The sequence below is a fragment of the Lagopus leucura genome, unplaced genomic scaffold (genome assembly GCF_019238085.1).
Source record: "Lagopus leucura isolate 7727_CA_CO unplaced genomic scaffold, USGS_WTPT01 Super-Scaffold_73, whole genome shotgun sequence".
Taxonomy (NCBI): domain Eukaryota; kingdom Metazoa; phylum Chordata; class Aves; order Galliformes; family Phasianidae; genus Lagopus; species Lagopus leucura.
Window position 1 is genome coordinate 71,318,464 of NW_024962252.1, and position 27,759 is coordinate 71,346,222.

At 35.9% G+C, this 27,759-nt stretch overlaps 1 protein-coding gene across 1 annotated transcript in view; it reads left to right on the forward strand.

Annotated features, from left to right (window-relative positions):
• CRIM1 (cysteine rich transmembrane BMP regulator 1) overlaps positions 1–27,759 on the forward strand; it is a 164,604-nt gene that overhangs the window by 94,546 nt on the left and 42,299 nt on the right. Inside the window, exons 5-7 of the mRNA XM_042883649.1 lie at positions 12,013–12,134; positions 22,055–22,237; positions 23,521–23,718. Of these exons, the coding sequence (XP_042739583.1) occupies positions 12,013–12,134; positions 22,055–22,237; positions 23,521–23,718 (503 nt within the window). The remainder of the gene's footprint in view (positions 1–12,012; positions 12,135–22,054; positions 22,238–23,520; positions 23,719–27,759) is intronic.

Here is a 27,759-nt window from a genome sequence, read left to right on the forward strand (position 1 = left end):
GATGTTGAACATTAACGTCTGAACATGAAATACTTGATAAATGATGCATCTCAAAGCAAATTTTCTGTATTCTTTGTTGTATTATTTGGATCACACTTGAAATTTTTTTCTGGAGTATTTTGATCTCATTTATAAGTTGAGATATTAAAACATACTGATTTAAAACAGAATGCAATTTTTACTGCAGATTTCAGATTACATATTTCAAACTTATCTGATAAAGAGATGGAAACTACACTTTATTCAGATTCTGGAGTACCTGAAGCTTAGGAAAAAGAGTGATACTTTCATGTAGCAGCTAACCATTTATTTACTCAAGGTTAATGTTAAGCTATATTTGGATAGAAGTTGAATACAACTTAAAACAGTATACAACCAGATTATCATATCCGAAGTAAAATTGCTTTTAAAGGCATACAGAGTAGCAAAGAGTGCAAAATTACAAAGTCACATTCAACTTTGATTTATTAAAGTAAGGAAACAGTCATTTGTATCTGTCTTATGTTAACATATTTTTAAAAAAATTAATATGCCATACTTACAGCAATTCTGATGACAACATTAAGGAATAATAGCAATTTATATCACAGTCTCTGAGTTTTGTATGCCATCACAGGACTGTTTGCCTTTGATTCTCAAGGAAGAAATTAACTAATTTATTATTTGTCAGCTATGGTGTCTGCAACAGTCCCTGCATTAGACCTACCAGCTGATGGTATTTATTCTGTTTCTTGTTATACTAATGTCTCAGGAATCTCAGAGGCAGCTAGAAATAAACCAGCACAGTCTTTTTCTTATTATATGGTAGCATACAAGTCTAAGTAGGAATTGTGTAGTTGCAAGTTTTCTTTTGAGCTATTACTTGCATTTGGTTTATATTTTAGGGTACCAGATATGGTTGGTTCAACAGTGTTTTTCTTTTGATAGCAGCTGAAGAGTCGCCAGTCATCTGTGCATCCATCTCATTCAGCGTTAGGCGTTAGTTCAGACAGATCTTTTCAGTCTTGCTCCTGATCATAACATGATTCTTTCATGTTTGTATATATTCTTTTCTTAGGTCTTCCTACCTTTGGAAGATCTTAGTTTTATTATTTATATATATATATGTGTGTGTATTTGGGTGTTCAGTACAGGATTCAAAACCTTTTTAGAGAACATTGAGGAGTTCTCAATGAGATGTAACATCTCAAGAGATGTAATTTTATCTCGCTCTTCCCCCAGAACCAGTCATTTCTCTTAGCAATTTTTGTTGATACAGAGTTTTCTCTTGTATTTGTTTTGGAATTTTTAGATCCTTCTCCCCCACCCTTCAAGAAATATTGTCCAAAAGAAAATGGTTATGGTTCCCAGTTTTTGTAAAGGAAAGTTCAGCTGGAACTGGTAAGGCAAAAAAGAAATCCAAGTATCTGTATTTTCTTGAGATTTCTATTCAGGATTTGACTTCTGACAAATCTTTGTATCTGGACTTGAGGTCTCAAAAATCCATTTTAAGGAGCTGCAGAACCTTTGCCATGCCTAAACAGAACAGCATGATTTTCATAATGTGTGCAAATAGATGTTTAGGCATTTTGGTATGTTTTAATCTTTCAACGGCAAATATCTTTCCTAGGAAAACCATTTTTCCTCATTCAAGTCTGTTAAATGAGGAATTGTTATTCAGTTCAGAATGCTGGCTGCACTGTACTGAAAATCCACAAAGAACAAGAATTAAAGTAGGACATGTGATATTTATAGATGACCAATCTTTCATGTTCATTTTGGCCTCTCAGGAGATGTAGTGAATTGCTAATCCAAAGTCGGAGCAAACTTCTCCTTCCCTTGCTATAGCTGTCTCAGCAATTCCTAGATGTCCTCAGTGTGATGGTTATTGTAGCCCTGGCATCCAGCCTCACGATGTGGGTTGTTTTGGAAAGTAGCCATATTTTCCTGAAGTCCATAAATGAGAAAAATATGATAAATACTTTTTTTAAAGACTTATCAATAAAATTTAAACAGAAGCTCTTGAGACAACGGGGGAAAAAATATATATATATGTTTAGGGATCTTGATGGCTAGCTTCTAAGTCAAAAATTTCCAAACGTTTTCATAAGAACTATAAGATGAGTCTTCTGCAGAGGAAGCTGTAAGACACTGTAAGTATGGTGTTCATCGCTTGCCTCTTAGAAAATCAGCATTTTGCACCCATCTTAGACACACTATAAATGCACATTCCACATTCCTTTTAATCAACTCCAAGGAAGCACTGAATTGCAAAACTTTTCAAAAATAGAATACCTAAAGGGAGAAGGATATTTATCTTAAGGGAAGAGCTAATAAAAAAAAAAACAGCATTTTCACAGGAGAAAGAAGTGCTGATTATAGTTATACAAGCATCATCTTTTTTTTCTACGGAAAAGTATATCAACTACTTCATCTGACCATTTGCTTTGTTAGTGGTATATTTACATCTTCATTATTAAACTTGAGAAGAAATTTTAACTCAGATAGATAAAACTAAGAGTTGCTTTAATTTGCTTTCAGATGCTACACTGTTGTTTAGTGCCTGGAAGCAGAATGAGATTATGATGTCTATAGAATTTAGTTTTGTTTTGTATTCTTGACAAAGCAAAGTAGTCTTTCATCTCTGTCAACTTCCAGTAAACAAGCTGGCAGACAGTCTTTTTCTGCTACAAATATTACTTTTAAACAGTCAGTCTAAGGATTAGTGTACACCTTCATCTGAATACTGCTCCTCCTTCTAACCACTTTCCACTCTTTCCATTGCGTCTACTTACTCAGCTAATTAATTTATCTGGTAATTGAATATGTGATTTAATTCAGAATAGTTGCTGACATGAACAGGTAAATTTGTATTTATAACACAAAGATGAATGGCTTTGACAATTTTCCTCAAATTCACAACTGTGTGCCCAGGGAGATCCATATTCATAATAAAGTAATAGAAATATCACTTGGATGTTTGCGGTTTAGAAGGTATATATATAGGAGAACTTCCCAGCAGTTTGCCAACAATCATCGAGCATATTACATTACCGTTATTTAGGTTATATCAAAAGAATCTGAAGATCTGTTTTCTCTGGTAAATAACAGGGAATGTGTTAGACTTCAGCAGACACAAATTACTGTTGTAAACATTAATTTTCTAAGCAGGTAAACTGAGTAAAATTGTAAAAAGGTTGTGAATGCTTTTGTTGTTTATTTGTTTTTTTTTTTTTTTTTTTTTTTTGTTTGTTTGTTTGTTTGTTTTGTTAAATACACCATTCCCACTGCATGGAAAAGATGTGATTAATTGAATGGAGTTGCTTGGTTTCAGAATTGCTGGGGTCCTGGAGTGCTCTTCTGGCTTCATTTTTAAATGTAGTTCATAATGGAATAAATTCAGAAGCTTAATGATCATCCATATATTTGGGAAGGTCATATTTACTCCTTTTGGACCAAAGTGAATTTACTAGAGAGAATGGCAGCAGGCATGATCACAATATGGAACAGCTTCCAAAAGAATTTCTTAGTCAGTGTATACTTAAACTTGTAAAGAATTATGTTCTGGGATATGCAAAAAGTATTTGATACTGAGAAGGGCATGGAGAAGCAAAACATGTAATTTTTACTTTCTTTTTCAAAGGAAAAATAGGGGATCTCAAAAGCTTAAAAAAAAAGTGTCTGTTTTGTTTTGTCTGCTTATCTGTAGTCTCTGATGGCTTTGTTTTAGGGATGCCTGTTCTTTCCTAGATATATTGAATAGAATCATAGAATCATTTGATTTGGAAGGGACCTTTAAAGGTTATCTAGTCCAACTCCTGTGCAATGAACAGGGACGCCTGCAGCTACAGAGCCCTGGCCAGCCTGACCTTGAGTGTCTCCAGGGACAGGGCATCCATAAACCGTTATCTGCTTGAACATTTGGATTGAAATATAAATAATAAACTTACTTGTCAAGGTCCTGATGTTTTCGAGTATAGACTGTCTCTGTAGACATTGCAGCTGGCATCTCAGAGTACTTTGGGATGTGCTCTGCAGGCACAGTTCCAGCTCCTCATGGGTGTTTTCAGAATGTACCCAGATGTGGATTTCATGTTATGTTGATGAAGAATTGCTTAATGGTGCCCTGGAAAAAATGTTGTAGTGAGTCCTGCCACTCCTTTTTCTGAACTTTTTATCTTAGTACAACAAACCAGTGAGCTCAAATAGTTTGAGGCAGAATTTTTTGCTAGATGCTTCTTTGGTCTGACCTGTTACAAGTGTTCAGTTGTATGTTGGCTTGAAAAAAAACTGAGAGACTTTTAAATGATATTTGTTCTTTTATGACTTAAATATTAGAATGATTTTTCACTGTTATTCTGTTAAGCCCCATAGAGCAAAGAGGAGAAATCATCTTAGGACAACAGTGTGCTTAGGAATGTGTAACATTGAGTTTTTGGTTTTTTATTCTCTTCAATGAGGAAAAAATATATATGATTAGGAGAGTTTGGAGTTATGTTTCCTAATATGTTCTATAAAGAGCAATTGTACTTTAACGAAGCACTTCTATTTTGGTAAAGCAATGCATGCTTGGAATTAATAAGAATGTTTTTCCTCAATTGATCTAGTTCCAGATTCTCATAATTTATATCATTATTAAATGGAAAATGAAGAAATCTTTTTAAATCTTGACCCATAACTTAGAGGTAAATAAATAATAAAATATTGGGAAAGACAAGCCCAAGGTGAGTTTAAAAATAGCCCTCTAGTTCCCTTAAAATTACCTATCTTTTGTGTCATTGTTCTGGGTTGTTCATTTTAAGATCCCGGTAGCTTAGTTCCAGGGAAATCTATTATACAGAAGAACAAACTTACATGCTATTAAAATTTCATGAGCAGTTTGGAATTGGGCCGTAATTCATTTCTAGTAATGAGAAAGCACTCTTTACCAGTCATATTTTTTTCTTCACATTCAATGTTTGCTTTTACAGTAATTATGTAAAATTATTTTGGCCATCCCTGTCCACTGGAATGCTCAGATAACATGAAATGTTATTGCTCTGTTAACGTGAAAGTTGGGAGTTAGGAATACTGAAGGTAGCACAGTGAATTAGTTACAAAACTATTATTTGTAATATTAATTTCTGACTTGAAGTCATTAGGGACTGTGGTTTATCTGTATGTGGATTGCATACTACAATTCCTCATCAAAAATAGTGCAAAAAGAAGATAAAGTAATACTTGTAATACATTTAATTGTCATTTGTATAACACTTTAACTCAATATCTTTGGTTTCTAATAGTTATTTTCATAATATTGTGAAAGTTAAGGCTGATAAACCTAAGCAAAGAGTAGCTGATGTAACTAGTGGCAGAAAAAAGAAAAAAAAAAAAAAAAAGACATTTCAAGAGAGAAAAATGTCATCTGGTAAGGCAAAATATTAGAAAGATGATGCAGGATTAGACTGATTTATGTTGTGTTTTATTAATGTTCAGATGAGTTCTGAAGAGTCTGTACTTAAATCAATGTACAGTAGCCAGTAGCTATATATCTAATGGTTTCATTTGACCGTTCTCTTTTTCCTTCTCATCTGTCTGGAAAACAGACCAGTTAATATTAACCAAAGGATGAAACTGAGTCATCATCTTTGGGTTTGAGCAAAGCTTGGAAAGATGGTAATCTCTTTGATGTGAATGATGATTTTACAGCTTTCCTCTCCCTAGCATCTTCTTCTGCTTCCTAGCAGTAATCATATAGAGGAGATGCATGAAAGCAGTTCCTTTTTGCAGCATCTTCAATTTAAAGCTATGTAATTAGCTTTTGTAATATTCAGATGTCTCATGTCTATGAAGACAATTGGACTCATGGAAAAATTCACTATTATATTGGATGTTTGTAATACATTTGAATCTATGTGTATATCCAGAATTCTAGAAAGGAATTCCTACTTGGGAGCATGGTAGCTTTGTTTTGTAGGTAAGTGAATCCCTTGAAAACTTAGAATAGGAAGAACTTCCATGTGAGGCATTTAGTTCATATCTAAATGACAGAAAATTTTTGAGCATTTGGGAGTGGTCCAGTCGTAAGTGTCATATGTTCCTTCTACAGTTCATTTGCAGGTTTATTAGTGATCTCCAAAAAAAATACTATCTAGAAATAAAAAATAAAAAATAAAAATAAATTTGAAAATTAAAAGCTATCTAGAAAAAGGGACTGTTTTCATTACTGATGTGTTTATTCTTATCTTTAAAACTGAAATGCAAACTGTATAAAGCAATGACTGAGCTTGTAGGCTAAAATTCTCTATTGCGTGTCTGAAGATTAAAAAAATTCTAGCTGAACCCACTACACTCCTCCTACTAGCTGAACATTTGGAGGTGCCCAAATGGCTGTATTTTTGCCTGTAGTGTCACTTCTTATGTGGAGTTAACTTTTCTAAAGCTAGCATTTGGTTGATTGGTTAAGCTGTAACTTCGCATCTTTCCTACTTAACTCATGTCATGGCCCCAAGTGTAATAATATGGATGAAATCCTTTGCTGATTTCATGAGATTGCCATGTTAGTATTTCCTTTTGCTGCACATCATCTCTTATGCCCTATGCTTAACATTAGGGAGGGTGTTGTGTTTAATCTCTTTCTCCTGCCACCAATTACTCAAGCTTTGATAATGCTGAGAGTTCTCTTTGAATCTTGCCTCCTTTACAGTATCTTTCAGTTGTTTGTGTTATTGACAGATCTGTGGTAATTTTCTCCAGTACATTTAGCTAACGTAAGTGCTAATTATGGTAACATAAATTGTTCTACAGTCCTGCAGGGAAAAAAGAAGAGGCTTGTGATAAGATCTCCACAGGAATGTGATGTATGTGTCAGGAATGCTTTTCTCCAGTATCACTTGATTTTCTCCAGTATCAGAGTTGATTTTGTTTTGATCCTTAAAATAAATATCCCACTCCTAACCTTACCCCCAGTCCAACCTCCCCATTCACTGGTATTATGTCTTTTTTCTTTTTGGAGTGCCTGTTCTTATTTTCATAGCCATTATGCCTTATGCTTGGTATGATCTCTTTGATCCTACCATCAAAACAGCTTTTTTGAGGCTACTAAGCCCTTCTCTCTTTTCATCTGTTTAATAACAGAAGTAAATGAACCAAGATAATTAGATTTTAAATAAAAATTGTCATTTATAAATACCTCATTTTTCTTTTTCATGTTTGAAATTCTGGTGACAAAAAAAAAGGAAAAAAAGAATGATGTTAGGAATGAAGACAAAAAGAAGAAAAAAGGCAAATAACCAAACAAAATAACAAGTGACAAAATTATTTCTGCTGAAAGAACTTTAAAAACTGAAGGAAATTCAAATGAAAAAAATAGATTATTTGTATTACTGAAGCTGCTCTTTTTCTATCTGCAAAACATTAATGAACACAGTTGGATTTTGAGAGTTGTCTTTATTTACTGAAATTAGTCCTTTATATACTCTTCATTTACTGAAATTACTTTTGCTTGGCTTTTGAAATTTCTAGGATTTTTTTTTTAACGTGAAGAACTGAAGAAATTTCCTTTTTACCAGTCAAATTAATTCTATTTTTTAGTTTTTCCGTCAAAATTCAGTACCTTTGACTTCTGAGCTACGTTCTGGTTCCTTCCTGGACATTCTGCCACCTTTTCAGGTTGTGCTCTGTGATCTCTCTTGGATGGTTGTTTGATTCTCTTTTTTTCTCTTTCTGGGCTCTTATTGTTAGACTATATTCTCTTGTAGGACTGTTCTTACTTACTAAAAGGACATATTCCTCCTTGTTGACATTTCCTATTAGGGTATGTGCTGCTATACTGAGGAATATGTTTGCTTAGAGCCTTTGCTCTAATAAAGTATTTGACAGTGAGATACTGAATGTCATCTTCTTGGTATGGATGAGGGGGGATGATTTAAACTCAGGAAGATTTAGATTAGATGTCAGGGTGGAGCAGTGAGAGTGACAAGGTGCTGGAACAGGCTGCCCAGAGAGACTGTGGATGCCCCATCCCTGGAGATATTCAAAGCTAGGTTGCATGGGGCAAGGCAACCTGCTTGTTGAAGGGAGGTTGGGGCTTAATAGTCTTTGATGTCCCTTCCAACCCAAGCCATTCTGTGATTCTATTATTTTATTCTGTGTTGAGAGACAAAGCAACAAGTAAAGTTACCATCTCTTGTGGAAGCTTTCCTTAAAGAAACTTATGCTGTGTGTGTATTCCTTAGGCAATTTATAACTATAGAAAGAGGAGCTCAGAGGCAACACTGTGCCTTACAAATCAGCAGCCTGAACTTCTGAATTTCATAGAAATTACTTTGTGAGGGATCGCAGCCACTGTCAACAGACTTTTCACAGTCTGGCCTACTAAATTTCCTCCAAACCTAATGCTCAGTAACTAGGCTAAGGTACAACTGTGCACATGGATAGCTGCATGTGATGAAGCCGAAGCTGGAATAAAACTTCCATCTGTCTTCTCTAAAAGACTCTTCAGAAAAGAAAAAGAAAAATCTAGTAGTATAAAGCTGATTTTGCTCTCTTATTAAGAATTGGATCACTTATTCAAGATTTCCAGATGTTATTGTTCTGGCAGTGCTTCAACTGTGCTCAGCTACCAGAATTCCTTGGGTTTCTTCTTGAAAGACTTCTGTCTCCAAAACAATGTTTTCCATGCTAATAGCCTGGAAGATGGTCAAAGATTTTCCTAGCAGTGCAAGTAAAAGAATGCAGAGTATTTAAAAGTCCATCTGAGACTATTTGCTGCTTTGACATTCTCCCATGAATGGATTTTCTTTATCCAAATGGGAAGTCAACTTAGAAAACTTTGGAGTAGTGTCTTCTTTGATTAGACTATTGCAACCTTTTTGCTGTTTTTGAATGAATATGCTAAGCTTTCATTATTCTCAGTGGGAGGGATTCATTTCTGCAGAAAGGAACGTTGACTCCCAACAATCTTCTAAGCATCTTTTTGGCTCATGTTTTAGAAGATTGTCTACTGTAAGTTATTTGTTGGTTTGTTTTTTGTTTGTGTGGTTTTTAGACAGTTTATTATTAAAAGTAGTTGACTGAGAAGGTGGGAGAACAAAAGAAGCTATGAGCTAATAACCTAACCATTTAGTATTCTCCCAGAAATCAAGTCATTCATGATAACATGTGAGACAAAGGACAGGAGCCCAAGTCACAGGACTTGAAAAGTCAAGATCCACAGCTGTATTTCCATTTTGTCTGCCATTTTCTCTGCTGATGTGAATTTTAATTATTAAGCTTGATTTGCATATTTTCCCAGAGGTTATTTGCATGTTGAATATAGGATGGTAGAAGTGAAATGTAGTATTTTTATTTAAGCCTTTAAAATCCCTTTGGTTTTGTCTGTACTTCTTTATTTTTAAAGATTTTTTTTTCTTCTTCAGGAAAATGTAGGCACTTATTTCAGAGCTTTTTCGTTTGCTGTTATTTTTTCTTTGTCTCAATTAATATATTCTCTTTATTGAGGTGGAGAAAAGTGAGATATTAGTACAGATTTCTGTAAGATTACTTACATATCTTTGTGTGCTGTTGTTTTTTTCCTTTGTATTTGCCAGTGGCCTTATTATAGTAGTACTCTTGGGTATAAGATCTGCTTTTATTTGTAGGATGGCAAAACGGAGGGATAAGTGGTTTTGGTTTTTTTTTTTAATTTTCTTTGAAGGGACCTCTCTGCCTTTTGTACATCCCACATCTTTTCCTTCATTTCTGCTTTTTACCATCCCAACTTTATCCCCTCATTGTCAAGCTGAAGAAGAAAGCGGCTGACTAATCTTAAAGGTAAACAGCTGTCACAAATCCTTCAGGTTTTTTAATTCCATGCAGTACAAATGGTTTGCTTTTTTTTTTTTTTCCCTCTTACATCCCTGAAGGCAAAGGGCATATAGTAAATAAAAAAGTTAATTTCCTTCCATCTCTCCCTTTTTCTTTTGTATTTGCAAGTAAGTTAAGGAAAAAAATAATTGTTCAAATCAAAGATATGATAAGTAAAACTTAAATTTCTGTAGCCTGTCTTTTTTTGTTTTAGTTTATTGTCCTTTACTGTTAAGACAAGTGTAGCACTATCAAAATTTCTGAAAAACATTTTAAAGCTGTTGGTATACCTTAGGAAGTATGTGCATGGAGTATTATATTACATGTAAATGAAAGGACTGGAGGGAATGGCCTCTCGTTGTGCTGGGGTAATTCAGATTGAGCATTAGGAAAAATTTCTTCTCCAAAAGAGTGATCATGTGCTTGAGTGGGCTGCCCAATGAGGTGGTTGAGTCACCATCCCTGGAGGTGTTCAAGAAACATTTAGATGTACTAAGGGAAATGGTTTAATGGGGAAATATTGGTGGTAGGTGGTAGGTTGGATTGGATGATCTTGGAAGTCTTTTCCAGTGCTTGTGATTCTATGATTCTGTGATTCTACTTCTCTTTATTTGGACACATTTAATGACCAGATAATTATTTATGTGATGAATTTGTGAAATGAATTTTGAAATGTGGTGTAATAATTCTACTTTTTCAGGGAGTCTTTTATCCCCTTACACTAACACATTGTTATAGTAGAATATTTTAAAACTCATTTCAGGTATCACAGTAAAAGTCCTGAGAGATCACTTGACCTAGCTTTTACTTTATTACTTGGAAATTTCCTTTCATTGATACCTTAGAATGAAGAGTAATACATTTTTCTAATGCCAGTAAAGTTAAAGGAAGAACTGTTAAAACTTTCTCTATTGAGAGGTGTCTTTTCCTCTTCCACTGAACCCTGCTTGGTAGAGGAGAACCAAATTTCTTGCTTTTTAAGATAAAAAAAACAAGCAAGTTTTTTTTGCACCAGTAATGTATCTTACTAAAAAGTGTTTTAATTTCGGAATTGTCTTAGAATACTTAGATGTATTTGAAATAGTAATATATAGAGTTCTTATTTTCATTTCTTTAACTTGCAATTAAAGGATTTTCTTTTGAATTCTTTTTTCTTTTTGAAGCTCATGTGTATTTGTAGAATGCTAAATTAATCTACACTTTTTAATTTAAAATTCTGTCATCTGCATTTAAAAAATTTAAGTTCTGTACTGTGACATTACTTGGCTATGATATTTGCATATTTCTCTTTCTTTGTTGTATCTCCTACTTTTATTGACTCATTGCTGCTTATCCCACTACTATGCCCAATATTTGGGGCAAGGACTCTGTTAAATGTAGACTCAGCGTACATCTTAAGTCTTTGACTTTTAAACATTTATGGTAAACATAAAATAGAGAATCTGGAAACAAATGTGACTACTGTTTAACACATTTTATGTCCTCCAGTTCTTTAAGATATTTTCTTAATTCGGGAAATATTATTTGCAGGTAGAAAATGTTTTTTAAATGATCCAATCAACTAACCACAGTATTTAAATATTTACTCTTCTGCAGATAAAGGAAGCACCATGAAAAAAAAAAAACAAAAATAACCTGCAATTATTTTCATTTGGCTTAGATGTAATGATTCTCCATGGTATCCTCCTCTCTTTGATTATTCCTTATATAAAATTGGCTGTAATACAGTTTCCTAATGAGAGGACACAGTTTCTTCTGACTAAGTACAGTTACTGCTTATTAGCATTTCATCAATTTCAGTTTTTCACAGAATAAAAGGAGAAGCATAAGTTTTCAAATTAAAGAATTTAGCAATTTTTAAACAATCTGGAGAAATATTCAACTAAAGTTTTGATGTTGTACTATATGACCTTTTTTGTTTCTTTGCTGGACAAGCAGAGTTCAGATAGTTATAACATGAAAAAAAAAAGACAAAAACCCAAAACACAACAACAACAAAAAGCCACCCTTCCTTCTCTCCCTCTCGCCAAATGCACTTCATGTTGATAAATGGTCTTGGTCACTGTATTAATAAGCGATGATTCTAAAATATGAATATACTGAGACTGAAACTTATTCTACAGCTTTTCGTTTTCCCTTTCCTTATTCTTCCCACTTATGTGTGAATCTATTCATTGATGGGGTTTTCTTCCTTTTCTTTGGTTTCAGATGCGAGTGTCTCTCTGGTTTATGTGGTTTCCCCATGTGCGAGGCAGGCTCCGTTCCTCAAATAGTTTCACGTGGAGATGGAACACCTGGCAAGTGCTGTGATGTCTTTGAGTGTGTCAATGGTACGTGAAGTTTTCTCTTGTACCTGGAGAGGAGGATCTTGTGTCTGTGGGAGAACCTGGGTATATGGTTATTCATACTATATTGTCAAGATTTGAGAGATATAATTTTCTTTGAGTTCATTCAGTAAGAAGTAACTGGAAGTTTAATTGAAGGTTTATAGTGGGAAAATGTCATTTGTAAGTTGTGTCATGTTTCTTTAATTCTAAAGTATTTTTTTCTCTCTAAACCCAAGGAGTTAGAATTTTAGTGAAAAGCTCCCTCACTCTGTGTTTTCCAGGTGCTTTTTTGCCAGTTACAAGCACTAGATCCTTTTTAAAGTGTTGGTTTGTTTGGTTTTTCTTTTCGCTAAGAATTGAATCTCCTTCTTGCAGTGTTGTGAAGAAGAACTGTTTAGACTGTTGGGTTCCCTCTAAAAAAAAAACACTTTAAATAAACACAGTAACTTTTAGCACAAGTGTAAAACCCTTGGAAATTGCAATTCAGTATAGGAATAGACTGATTCTTTTTTTTTTTTTTTTTCCTTCCTGATGGAAATATTTAGAAAAAATTATTTAAAGAGCTTAAATTTGTTAAGCACATTTGTTATTTTTGATTTGTTATGCAAATCTCAGGATTGCTCAGAGTTGTGTGTGGTGAGTTGGAAGAGACAAATATTCAGCTGTTGGAGAAAAAGATGCTTGAAAGGCTGCATGGTCAGATAATTTCTGAGCATAAAAAAATTACATGTTGGTTAAATATTTACTTATTTATTTTATATACTTAAATATTTGTTAAGTGTTATTTAACATTGTTCCATTGTGTGTGATGACATTCTTAAAACTATTTTTGCATTCTTTACTGCATATGCACATAAATGTGTACATATCTAATATAGACACTCCTCTAGGAGAATGTTTCTGATGTTTACACATAAGAATATTCTTATACAGTTTTCCTATTGTTATAATATCTATTTAATGATATAATTAGGAGAATAGAAAGCTGTCGGGATCATCAGTACTGATCTTCTGAATTACCTTGACATGAAGGAATAACTTCACATAGTCTGCAATTTAAAAAAACAAAAAAAAACCTAGTTAGTGTATGTGGTGTGACTGCATTGTGTTATTAGGTGACACTAATGATGTACAGTGTTAAAGCACACAAGCCTTCTGTACTTCATATGTGTGGATGGGATAGGGTGGTGGAGAGCGGGGAGGCTGTCTGGAAAGGGAAGAGTTGGTTGTCCCCAGGCAGAACTGACTGGTGTTGAAGGGTGGTATAAGGGCAGCAAAATACAGATAACATAGAGACTCCGTTAGCATCATATTGCCTTTGCTGTTTGTCAGCGTTTGAAGTCAGGTCAGTGTTTTTTTGACAAAAGCTTTTCCTATGTGTAATATTGAGCTGTTTTGGAAGTTCTGCAACAGATTTGTAGGTCTTGTGTGGTTCTCTTTGTAACAAGTACATGCTATCTCAAACTAGCACTGGCTCGATCCATCAGAAAAATATGCACTGAGATACCTCAGTAGCAGTTATTCTTGCATGTTATGTAGCTGTTGTGGTTATTCCTGTCACATTGTAAGCACAGCAGTAAGTCATTACATTCATTGTGGCTTTTAATCTGAAATTTACTTAGGTTGCTCCAAAAGTAATGCCTCCTGTTTATTTCCATGGAAACTACAACAGATACAAAGAGCACAACACTAGTTGATAGAACAAATTCTTAGCTACAAAATACTATTTCTCAATAAAGCCACCACCATTAGCTTTGCATTTTCACCAGCAATGAACAAGAGCTTGTATCTGTACCAGCGGAGGTGACCCACTGTCACCACTGCTGAAGCACACCACCACCACCTCACTGTGTTCACATCCACAATTTTGTCTCCATGAATGTTCAGCAAGTGCCAAAGTGTGTCAATGAGTGGCATTTTTTCTACATGAAGGAACTCAGTGACACCCTTTTACTTCATATGCACTTCCATGTCAGACAACATTCTGTCAGACTGCCATTTTGCTGTCGCCTGTCACACAGCAACAACATGTAGTGGAATATTGTTGTGAACATTCACCCTCTACTGCCAACCCACCGCTATCTTTTTCTGCTGTTGCGGGCCAACATTGGAGGCATTACTTTCAGAGCAGCCCTGGTATATTGGTGTGCCTTCATGTTCCTCATCCTATGTAATCTCCTGTTTCTTATAGTCTGACACATAATCATGTAAATATTATTTCTAACCAAAACATATTATTCCTGCTTGGAAACAGTTCTGATGTTTCAATTTAATGAAATTAGATTTTATTATTAAGTTACATTGTATCTACAGTCTTTGGCTGTTCAGCATTTAGAAAGTGTTTTGAACAGCTTTCTTGTTGATAATGTGCACAAAATATGCTTCAGAGAGATGCTCCATATATTTCTTTCTGAGATTTTAATTGACATCAATATAAGCAGAGAACAGAAGATTTTACGTAAAGATTTGACTGGACACATCTTTTCTATTTTTTAAAACACTGCTTTGGTTAAAATAATTTACCATGAACTTAGAAGAATTAGAAGAATTCTTAGAAGAATTTACCTGAACGGGTATTCAGATCTTTCCTTCTAGACGGTACTAGATAGCATGTTATAATATGGGAAGAAAATTGAGCAAGAGATTCCTTCACCCTGCATTTTACTGAAGTGAATTTGAGGTTTCTCCAGATCCACTCAACTTTTATTACTCATTTATTTTTTTCTGCTAGCAGTGGTGCACTGCCTTCTCTCATGGGAGAGGCTGTAAGGAAAAAAATGATTCCGCATTCAATTACAAGCATCAACAAATGAATCTAAATAGATTGAAGGCTACATGTGCAGCAAGAGTGGAAGTGTTTGGAAACAAGAGAGCATCCAAAATGCCTGTTCTCTAATTAGGTATTGACGCATGGCCCTCTTGAATGTAGGTTGTGCCGTAGCACATACTGGCTGGGAGCTATGCCTTTAGAAATTTGAGAGAGCAAATTGCCAAGCATCCTGCAGCTGCTTTCTTCTGTCAGACAGGGCTTTAACTTTTGAATAAGCTTCCTTGAATGCAGCAGCTACTTTAAAAGGGTCTCTGATGGCTTTATGGAAAACACGGCCTTGTTACTGTGTCCAAGAGCTCCAAGGTGGATGGGAGAAGGCTGCTTTCTGCCCCAACCTTGCCAGGAGTGGCTTAGAAGCCCTGCAGCTCCTTCATTGCCCCTGAAGTTGAAGGCCAGTCTTCTGTTGCCCTTCCCCTTGAGAATGGAAGTACCTAGTGCATGACCCAAAATAACAAGCTGACAGTGATGACAACTGCCACAGGGAAACTGTGACCCCTTCTATATTGCTTTTCCAGGCTTTACTCATGATAACATGGAAGTGAGCTCCTAAATCATCAAGCTTATTCACTCAGTGTGACATATAACCTATGCTTTATGATGGCATCTGTAAATTTTTTTCCAGATTTGAGAAGATATCACTGATGTATTCAAGTCGTTTCTCTTTCATTCTGTATCTCCTGGTTTCCTTCACACTTCTGGCTCTATAAAGGAGGTACCGCATTGGAGGAGAGCTTCACTAATCACACTTCTTGTCACCTGTTGATGCCATTACTCCTCACAGGCTTTATTATTCTGTTATTAAGCTCACAGTGTGGAAAATGTTGAAGGTAGTGCCATTACTTATAAAGGGAAATATGAATCATATTTTTCTAAAGGGTGCATCAGTGAGTGCTAAAAACATTTGATAGGGAGAATATGGTGCCAGCCTGAAACATTTTCACTACAACAAATAGGTGGATCCAAGTAGAGCACTCCACAAGCATCAGTTTGTTGTAGGATCCCATTATTCACTATACTAAGCCTCACAAAATGTATGCGAGAGGAAAATATTATTTTCCATATACACAAAGAAATAAAGATTTGACCAAGTTAGTAGAGTCTGCCCTAGAGCAGAGAACTGAGTATAATCCTGATCCTAATTAAATATAACTGCATGTTACTCTCCAGGCATCTAAAACCAAACAGGGACATGTTCTAGATTTGATCTTGACAAATAGTGGGGATTGTATGAGATTGCAAAGATGGAAGTTAACTATGAAACGGTAGGTTTTGATTTTCCTAGAACAGGAGTGAGAAGCCAAATGATACCTGGACTCCAAGAAAGCAACTTCAATAAGTTGTCAAAGAGCAGGAAGGATCCTATGGAAAATGAATAATGAAAAAAAAATGGTATTAATGAAAATTAATACTGTTCTTTAAAAAGTGAGTAGAAAATTTACATTGCTGAAGTGATAGTATGGGTAGTGCAGAATGGATTATTTTGGATAAGGCATTACTGGAATTTAAGAAGAAATGGTACAAAAAATAGGATTGGAGTCAAAATGCAAAGGATTATTATTTTGAAAATATGCATAATCAGTAACGAATGGCAAGATGCAAAATGTGACTTGTGGGGAGCAAAAGACAACAAACTTAAGTAAGTAATAAATGGAACATTAATACTAAAGGAAGGTAATCTTCATATCTTTTTGAAAATAGGCTCAGTAGTTATAGGGTGCATTTTGTTTTTTTTTCAGATTTCTTACTTCGCAGAAAACCTACTGCTAAGCATTATTATTTAGCTATAATGCCAAACCACAACCTTGTGTTAACTGATTTGGGTCTTTTTCCTGCAATTTTAAACTTCTCTCATGCGTTGGAGGCAGATCACAGGTGGGCTTGTGATGAGTGATGAGCTACGGCAGTTCTTTCAACGGTGCTGAGATTTTTGCAGGTGCTTGTGTCCTACTGACATGCCTAGAGCTAAACAGATTACAGCATGTACTTTCTAGTTTGGTAGATTGACAGAGAGTACTGATATTTAATTGTATTCCTCTGTTACATAGGGCATGGTTTGTTTCCAGGAGTTGCTTGGCAATTTTGTATACAACATTTGGCTCAACAAGGAGATTTTAGAGTACTGCCACAGCGCTTGGTGGCCCCAGCTCCTCCTTTGGCTGTCCAGGTGGATTTCTGTGCTACATCTTTAGCTTACTGCATGATGCTAAAAAGATTTTTTCTGGAAGGATATATAGATAAAAGGAAGACAGCCTAGAGGAAAGCCAACAATCAGACATTTAGAAGCATAAAGTCATACAGCAAAAATAAAAACTGAAAGGAATGTATGTATTTAAGCCTCAAGAGGAGGTGGAGATGGAGACACCCAGGATCAGTCCACTTAAAAGCAAATATGCAATTTGGGAAAAAATAATAGAAAGCATTATATATACCCGGCAGCTCTGGAGATGGGAAAAGTAATGAAACTTGGATAAGTTACATTTTCTGTGTGTGTTCTGTCTAACCTGAATTACTCTTGCTGCAATTTGAACTTTGTAGCTGTAGCTGAACTGTGGTATTCTTTGGTAGTTTGCAGTTTCTTAGTTACTGATGGGCTTAAAGAAAAGGCAAGACTGGGAAGGTGTTAGGTGGAGCTGCTTCTGTTGTAGTTGTTTCTGTTGTAGTATCTTTCTGTGCTCTTCTCTCCTCCCTGCATGGTGACTTGAAAATAAGTTTTCCTTCTCTTAAAGGCAGTGCCACAAGGTCTTGTCTAGTGTTAAAAGAAAAAAAAAAGGAAAAAAAAAAAGGCATCAGTATCAGCCTGTGCAACTGTCTTTCCTCTGAATAAGTTGCTGGGTTACTGGAGTGGAGTCTGCTGGTGAGGTAGACAGCAGTAGAAAACAGTTGATGGAGATAGGCACTGTGTATAGCTTAAGGCATCTGGATATGTAAGTGGTTTCTAGTGGGATGATACAGACTTCCTCTACTAGAAACCTCACTATGTAAATCTAAATTTTTCCATTTGGTTTAAATGTGAATTTTTCAGTGTTGCAGTTTTCTATGGTTATTACGCCTCAGTGTCCTTTTCTTTCACAGTCTGCAGATGCAACAAAATAACAAGAAACAAAATAATGTTTCTTTCCTTCAAATAATTACATAAAAGCATGTAAAAATAATTACATTGACTCATAAATAATAGTTAACAGGTTTGTCTTAGTCCTGATTGATGTTCCTAGATGCAAGACTAAAGGACTTTGCAGAGTGGTTCCACAGATGTGTTAACAGGGAATACATTGCACAGAGTACTAAAGTTCGAAGAGTAAGAAGCCAAATATTTTCTTCCAACTGGCTTGCTTTGTTATGTTTGCAGGTAAACAAAAGCATACAATGTGTTGCCTTTTTACATTCTATGAACTAATTCAACTGAAGTTTCTCCTTTTATTTTCTAAACTCCTTATCAGCTGAACTTTTGAAAAACGGAAAGTTTTTCAGTATTTTGTTTATATTGACACAGGGCTGAAGTTTGTCAGCTTCCTTCCCTTTCATTTAATGGAAAGTTCACAGCACTTGCACCAATTCCTTCCAGGAGTCTGGTACAAATTCTTCTGTAGACTGAAAGAATGTCCAAAGTGCTGCAACTACAAATCTTTTCGTCCTTTAAACAACAGAAAATTGTTTTGAATCTCTCTTCTTCTTCAGATGGGCTAGAAGAAAATGCCCAAACTTGCCTGGAGAGAGTTGATGCCTGAGCATCTTGTGTACTTGAAATAACCGTGCGCAGAATAATGCCTAGCAAAGACTGGATTGCAAAACTCATGCACGTTTCTGAGTTGTTCTGTAACTTTAAACAAAGATAACCAAAAATACAGGGAGTCTACAGAGGTCTGTGTAACAGCAAATTTGTTTTGGAGTGGTCCAGCCTTTAGATCTTTATTAGATTTAAGGGTACAAAGTAAAACACCATAGAAAACTGATTTGGTAAAAAAAAAAAATTGTGTGTCTGCAGTTTGAAGATAAAGGTCTTCAGAAATGAGTACTTTCTGTGTCCACGTAGCACATGTCTGCATGTCTCAGCGCAGCTTTGACTATAGGAACTCTTGCAGGACTCAGAATATAAAGGATGGTGCCCACTGAAGCAATCTCTAGAGCAAAATTTATGCCAGAGTTCTCCTTGATTTAACTGTGGAGCAGGAACTTCAATATCGAGTCAGCTGTGCCCTCTTAGTCATGCATAACTTGATATTGTAGCACAGATCTGATATCTGTCCCATCACAGTCGGTGTAAAGCCAGCCGGAACACTTCATTGTGCTGGGTCATGTCTGCTCTGCTCTGGCTCCTTCCACAGGTTTGTGGCTAACTGTCTGTGCCCAGACTAGATCTTCTGTCATAGACTAACTGATAGCTGGCAAATGCTGAAATCAGTTTCATGAATCCATGGTCTGGGCAGCTGCCTCATACCTACTGTGTCATTTGGTGGTTGGTATCAGAAAAGGGATTTCAGTTTGCAGGTACACTTGACTGCTTGATGCTGTGCACTTCAGTCTGTTGTAACTGTTTTGTCACATGGGGAAGTTTGGTTCTTGAAGAATTTTATATGCAGCATTTTCTCCAATGCTCAAATAATAAATTCGTGGTTGCCAGCCTTTCAGAAAAGGTTGTGTTTATTTAATGATAGCTTTATACTCGTTCATTCTGTCATGGCTATTATATGTTGGTCAGTAAAGCAATAAAATTACCACTATTTTAAACAAAAACAAGTGAGAGAACTCTGAGTATCTTCCAACATACCCCACTAAAAGAAATGTGTTGGTTCAAATTCCGCAGGGAGATGTTGGATTTTTTTATTAGACTTTCACTTTTGTATCTGAACCTGGAGTTCTTATTATGTTTGTTCTGGCTTGACTGAGTCATTAGAGTGCACAGATCTAGCAACAATAATCCTTGTCTTATAGCTGAATGCATATGGGTAGCTCAGTAGTTCAGTGTGAATACATGTACACTACCATAAATCTTGTTTGTAAAAATATACACACAATGACATTTTATAGCATTTTTCATTGTAAGAATAAAATAGATTGTTTCCTCTCAGGAGTTACAGTTTCTTGCTTACTGTTGTTTGGACATTTTAAAAATGAATGATAATTCATGGAAGATGTATCTACTTTCCAAACTAGGCAGAAATTGAGATCTACTTTTAGAAGGAGGGGAGGAGAAAAGTAAAGAAAAAGCAAAAAAAAATCTAGAAAGCTGCAATCAAAATAGTAAAGTCAGAAACAAATGGATTTAAATGCCTTCTAAGTTCTTGGCACTTTTTCCTTTTTAAGAAGGTTTTTAGACTAACAGCTTGAGCTACATAAACTTGAAATATTTTTCAAGTGTTTGTTTATGTGAATAGCTTTCTAATGAGGTCATAGCTGTTTTCCCGGACACAGTGGTATTTCCTCTTTTTACTCTTTTTTTTTTTTTCTTTTTTTTTTTTTTTTTAACACTGCTTTCTACATTATGCCTTGAAGACTGAAGAGGCATGTAAAAATCAAAGATTGCTCAGGATAATTCCAAGTTTCAACTCTAACATTTTAGTCATATTAAATGACTTGAGACTGGAGCTCAGCATAAGTGTGAGTGCAGGGAACTACTAAGGTCACTGAGATACTTCAGAATTTTGAAGAAGCCCTACATTAATGTCAAGAATAACCTATATGAAAAGTCTTCAGACTCCAAAATTAAGAAGATTCAGCAAATCCTGGATTTTTTATTTAAATATTTTCATCTCCCATGTGAGATTGAGTACTAAGAACAGCAATAGAAAACCTAACCTCAAAGCAGTTATAATTATCACCTTCATGTGTCTGTTTTATGCATGTGAGTGAGCAAACAGTCTTCCATGTAGTCTGTGGAATTCAACAATGTATGCAATTGCCTGCTTTTTAATTTTGGCTTCGTGTCTGAAACAAGTTGCTTCCTTTAACTCAGATGTTTTGGTTTTGAAAATGATAGATTCATAACTACTGAACAAATACATCTGCTTAGTGGACACTTCAGGTCTCTGTTCTCAAGTGTCTCGGGCAAGTTTCAGAAAAGATCTAGAATTTTAAGTTATTCCATAATGGAAAAGAGAAAGGAAGCTTCAGTGAGTAATATAATGATAAAATTGTGAAGTCATGACTTCCTAATGACTAATGTGGTATAGAATGTGGTATGTTATAATTGTATTTGTTCTACAGAGTCAAAACTCTTCTGTGATTCAGCTGTACAGCACAGTATGTACATCTGTAGCTGGCTGAACTGAAAACATGTCCTTCAAGTCATATCCCAAATATTTAGGAATTTTTAGAGGCTTTCAGTTTCCCCGTCAGTTTGGATTGAATCATAAGTTAAGGTTCTGCTGTACAAGAAATAGTCAAAACAGACTTGCTGTTTTTTAAGAACACCAAATGACCAGATAATGGTCATTACAATGGTGATTACTTTATGTGAGGAGTACAGCAGTGAGATGACTAGCAGGGCTCCAGTTTGATTGAACTAGGAAGTGTTTGGAATTCATATCATGCAGTCCTGGAATACATATATATTTTTCTCATGAACTAACAACAACAAGAAGAAAACAACAACAGAAAGCTCATTATGTACTGGACAGCTCTAAGGCAATTTAGCCACCTGTGTATCAGAATCCTGTAGAAAGAGATTGCTCTTAAAAAACATCAGAAACTCAATTTTTAAAATATATGTTTAAAAAAAAAAAAGGTATTGCTTCATTTGCTGAAATTTGAAATAGCTTCTAGCTCATCCAGAATGAAAAAGATTTACAACCAATAAAGAAAATGACTTTCCTTAAGTATATATTAAAAAGTATTTTACTTTTTAATAAATTAGAATTCTAATTGTTAATAACTAGCTGCTCTAGAAATAAATCTGGATAGCATTTCTTTCATTGTTTAAACAGAGAATAACATATACTGTGTAGTTAAAAGAAAACATAGATTTTTTTTTTTTTTAATGAAGGAGAAGTTAGTGGTTTCCTTCTATCTGGTTTTGTCAGTAGAAAAATGAGTTTAACTCTTTAGCATTTAATAATGTCTGTAAAAATCCTGACTCTTTTTTTTCTTCTTCTTTCAGAAGTGAAACCAACTTGCATATTTAACAGCATGGAATATTATGATGGAGACATGTTTCGAATGGATGCTTGTCGCTTCTGTCGGTGTCAAGGTGGTGTGTCTATTTGCTTCTCTGCCCAGTGTGGTGAGCTACACTGTGACAGGTATTATGTCCCAGAGGGAGAGTGCTGCCCAGTATGTGAAGGTACAGTACCTTTTCAATCCTTTTTTTTTGTCTGCTGCTTTTTTTATTTTGTCCTTTCATTGAAAATGAGTGAAGAAGTGTTCCATGTTGTTGTTCTAAAGTTCGTCAACTCCTTCTTAATTTGGTTTTTCTTTTACGTTTCTTGATATGATCTTAGATATGGTCATGTGTGCTGTACCTTTTGGGTGCCTTCTTCCCAAATGTTATATAAAAGCCATTCCTAATTTCTGCAGCAGAAATTACTCGTTTAGCTAATAATTTAGCCATCACTATGCTCCAAAACAGCAGCAGTGTGTCTCTAATTGTATCTATGGCTTTGCAGCCTGCTTTTTCCACTTATTGCTCTCTGTTCAGCTGAGCAGTGTTTACAATTATAGCAAAGAACCTGGGCAGTAATCTGGCTTCAGTGTTTTGCTGTTCCTCCCTTACCCTGTTGACAGCCTGCTCATCTGCTTGTTAGGCCTGCAGTCCTCCTAAAAAAAATCCTGTGGGAAATTTCACATTGACCCTCTTGCTTATACTGGAAAATATTTGACACATCGTCTGCCAGCATACAAACAGGATTCTGGGGGAGGAAGATGAGGGCTGGCGCTGTACACTTGGATCTTGCCCTACTGCGGGTCAGGGTATGGCCACAGCATAGAAAAAGGCCTGTGGTGCATTCCTGGTCTGTGTGGTTAAAAGTAAACTTAGCAGTGACATCTCAATTAGCAAAATACATTGGGAATCTCAAGTCTCCCAACTCAAATTTCTCACTTATATATGATTAGTTTTGTTGAAATGTTTACAGTTTTCCTATAGAATCTGTGAAGTTCAAAAAAAAAAAAAAAAACTTGGTGAAAAAAAAAAAAGAAAGAAAAAAAAAAGAAAAAGATCAGTAGATCTATGATACATTTTGTTTTGGAAAAGAAATTGGAAAATCCAAAAACTAAACATCATAAATAATCCAGTCATCTGTAGGTACATTTTCCTTTTCTCGATCTGCTTGTTAAATACAAAATTTTAGTGGAAATCTTTTAAAATAGGGCACTGAGTTTATGAATGTTCAGTATAAGCTGACTTAACATTTTCAACAGTAAATTTCAATATTGAAATATCTTATGTTGTTGCATATATTATTGTATCTCTGTATGCCACAGCATGATTCTTTCTGTTTGGTAGTGTCTTCACGTAACTCTTTTTAAATAATACAGAATCATGACATTGAAGCTATTCATACATGATATTTAGGCATAAGAAGAAATGTAATATTTCTTGTTCTGTTGCAATTTCTCTTATTTCAGACCCAGTTTACCCTGTAAATAATCCTGCTGGCTGTTACGCCAATGGTCAGATCCAAGCTCATGGAGACCGCTGGAGAGAGGATGACTGTACTTTCTGCCAGTGTATCAATGGAGATCCTCACTGTGTTGCTACAGCCTGTGGGCAGAGCTGTTTGAATCCTGTCAAAGTACCAGGAGAGTGCTGCCCAGTATGTGAAGGTGAGATCTGCATTTCTTTTGTTATACTTCATACTATCGTGGCTACTTCTGACATGGTAATTCCTAATTTACTTTATAACTTTGGAGGATTGAAGTAGCTGTCACAGCATTTAACAAATTAGTTGGGGAATTAATTAGCTGGGAATAAAAATAGATAATTTTTGAAATTCTAAATTACAGCATGGTTTAACTGCAAATGTATGTGGCCATATTCAGTACTCTTTTGGTCTAATATAGTAATCATTTAAGATTAGCGTTATTAACGAATTTCACTCCTGGCTTTTATTAAAGCTTATTAATAAGTATAGGAGGAATTAGAGGATCAAAATGTTCATCTACAGCTATTACTGATAATTGAATTGTTCCTAATTTCTTATTCATTGCTATCATTTAGTTACAATTCAAAATCTTCGTACAATATAACTTGAGAATGGACATAATATAGTATGAAAGAAACATTTTTTCAGTAAAACTTATATGGGATGATTATTAGGTAGGAGATGGATCTTGATTTTTAGAGTTTAAAATGTAATTACGTTTTGTGGAAATGTGCACAGTTTGAAAAGCAAACTAAGATTTTACCTTAGCTACATAGAATAGATTGCCTTGTGAGGTTGTGGATGACCCCTCTCTGGAGGCATTCAAGACCAGGCTGGACAGGGCTTTGAGCAGCCTGGTCTTAGAGGAAGGTGTCCCTGCCTATAGCGGGGGGGTGGGGGGGGTTGGAACTGGATGATTTTAAAGGTCCCTTCCAACCCACACCATTCTGTGATTCTGTGATATGGCAAACACCTACGCAACCTGTGCAGTGAAAATATGAACGTTTACAAAATGAATATATTTGAAAGAATCTGTATATTTCGCAGTTGCATTTTTGGTAGTAGTTGCTCATCATGAAAAATACAAAATCACTCAGTTTCTAAATCATAATTCTAGACCTGTCTTCAGAACTGTATTCACAGAACATAGATTCTTGCAGGGGAACATGCTCAGTGAGCTGCTGCTTATTTTTCCTTTTCCATCTCTGATGGAGTGAAATAAATTTTGAAGTGAATTTTGCATAACAGTTTGTCACCCTTCTTGGGTTGCAGTATCTGTCCAAGTTCACTGAGTAGTTGCTGCTTAGGAGAAATCTGTGGGGCAGAGACTTTTCTTGTTGATTCTTTTTCATGTCAAAATTCACATCACAGGATATGAAGAAGGTGTCTGATAACGTATAAACTCTGCCCGTGAAGTGATGAAAATAACTACCTTCACACTAAATGATGAAGAAAGTTAGCAAGTTTTAATCCCCAGTGATTCTCTCATTATGGGTATCACAGAGTATGTGCTATCACACTTAATGTGTATGTGAGTGAGCTAGGAAGCGTAGCATAGACAAGTAGATTTATCTAAGTATTTTCTGTATGTGGTGGTTTCTTCTCCAGTGGGAGGAGACAAAATGTCAGTGTGATGCAAGTGATACATGTAGTGTCAAAAAAATGGTGGGAAGCTGTCACTGGTAATGGCAGCAGTGGCAGCAACAGTCTCTGTGTGCTGAGAAGAACACGAGGCTCCTGAGGGACTGGTAAAAAGTGGGCTGAGCATGTGGACAGTTCAGATGGCAGGAGGCCACGTGGAACTGACCTGGGAATTTAAATGTTGTTTGGACATGGAATTCCAAACAGCTTGAAATGTGTAACTTTCTGAATGCGTGTGAGGAGTTGTTACTGGACTTGCAGAGAGGGTAATAATTTAGCTGCCCCCAGGCCCTCCCAGATTCTCATTGTCCTGTGGGTGCAGGAGGAGTTAGTCAAGTGAAGGGATCCAGATCGTTTTCACTGGAGCTGCCAAGAGGGAGAGCAGGAGTATGGGACAGGCATATGGAGGGGAGAGGTGTAGCACTGCAATATCGCAGGCTCTACATTGTGTTAGTCTTCAAAGCCATGGACAACCTTCCTTGAGTTACACTGTAGTTAGCATCTGCTAGCATCCATTCAGTTCTGTTTGATGTTTTCACTAGGATACCTGCAAACTCAGTGGAAACTGAATTAGTTTCCAGACAACACAACTGGAAAGGGCCACCAGTATCTTGGAGAGCAGAGAATGAATTTGTTTGTTTTAAAGCAGAAACTGGAAAAATGTTGGCTGAATTCAAGAAGAGAAAATCTACTGGACTGTGTTTGGAGGAGGTACTTCAATAGTCCTGACTCAGGGTAATTGTTACATAGTCAATTTCTAGGAGAAGTCTGGTGATGAATGAACAGAAATTCAAGATAGATTAGCAGAGCTTTGAGAAGGCAAGTGCTGTACTGATATTAAGGTTACAAGTACAGTTTGCAAGATGCCAAGTCTTATCTCTTTGCTATGGGTAAGTCCCTAGCTGACATACTAAGTCCTCAGTCCTTTCTTATACATTCCTCCAAAAACCATGTGGACAAACTGACAAGAGTCTGAACAGGAGTTCTGAGCATAGTTTGTGTTCTGAAAAGCACATCATAGGAGGACAGATTGAATAAATTGGGTTGGTTTACTTTAAAGGAAATTATGACTGGAATGAGAAGATAGCAGCCTTCAAGTGCCTGAAAGGTTGGTGCAAAGTAAAGGCAAGCAACATATTCTGCAATATCTTCTGAAAATAAATAATTTGAGTTGCAAAAGGGAAGATGCGTATTAGAGAAAGGTAGATAGTTGTTGAGTAAAACAAAATTCCTCCTGTGGAATGTTTTGACTGAGATTGTCATTTTGCTTCATTTAGGGAACCGCATTGTTTGTATTTTCAGCCTCAGTGAGAGGAGATGCTCTCAGGAAATTGCATACATAACTGAAAGTAGTTATAATAGCTGATGTGCAGTTTTCAGTGTTTATGCAGGTGATAATAGTTACTTAACAATATACAGTTGTTTTCTTCTTACAGTAAGCATAGAAGTGATCAAAGACGTTTGGAAAGACCTTTGGTTACGCTATCCCCACCCTTCACTTCTTGCCAGTTTTCCAGTATAGCAGTGCACATGGATTGTACTTGTGCAAGATGTGCATAGGTAGAAGCCTGGGATGGAAGCAGAGGGTGGCTACTTCGAGGTAAGAGTGTCTGAGCAGGAGTGAGAGAAAAAGCAAGGGCCGCTGATACGGCATGAAGATAGAGAGGACAGCGTGGGGAACAAGACAGGGCAATATCAAACACTCATACTAGATGATAAGAAGCTGCAAAGCTGGTGTAAGATTGCTTTTAAAGATGAAGCCCAGTGCCTTGCTAAAATACTTTGAACAGCTTTGTTCTCCTTCTGGAAATGGTTGCTTTCTCCCCTTGCAGAAAAGAGATAGTTCCAAACAAAGCCCAGATGTTTTCTGTATCATTTCTTCCTTCATCAGCAAGCCCCTATCCTTGAGCTCTTTAGTCTACGCTGGTTTTCGAGGCAGCCACCTCCTTTCACCTGTCAGAGCTGGGAAAAGCAAGTTCTGTGGATCGAACACAAAGAATTAGTTTTAAGCTTCTGATGGATGTTCCTCTAGAACTTCTGTAGCTGCTGTAATGATATTGGTGCTTAGGGATTTGCTTTTGTTTGTTTAATCTATTATCTACTTAGTCTGTTTTTTCTTTCTTTGTTTTCTAGACTGTCTTCATAAAGAGCCAAGGTTTAGGTAATCACACTAGCCCTCTGTGCTTTCCTCACAGTTTTAGAGCCAATGGTCACTTACAGTGCACAGAAATCTCGAAGATAACACATTCCTACATATTTAATGAAAACAGACAGGTAGTTAGAAGGGACAGAGTGCAAAGTTTTGGGATGAACTCATACTTTTTTACTCCTGAGGTTCTTCATGGAAGCTGGTTTGGGTGCCTGTCCTATTGTAGGAAGTGGATCCATAGGGAATCAGGCTTTTGTTAGTTCTGCTTTGCCTGAAGCTGTTTGCTTCTCTTTTGGATTAACATTTGTTTTAGTTCCTAAATGTTTAAGCAGCAATTCCATTTTTAATGAAGTTTTTAAAAAATTGGATCCTACTGGAGCTTCAACTAGCTATTAATGTCAATGTGTAATAGCATGTGAGTAACACCAAACA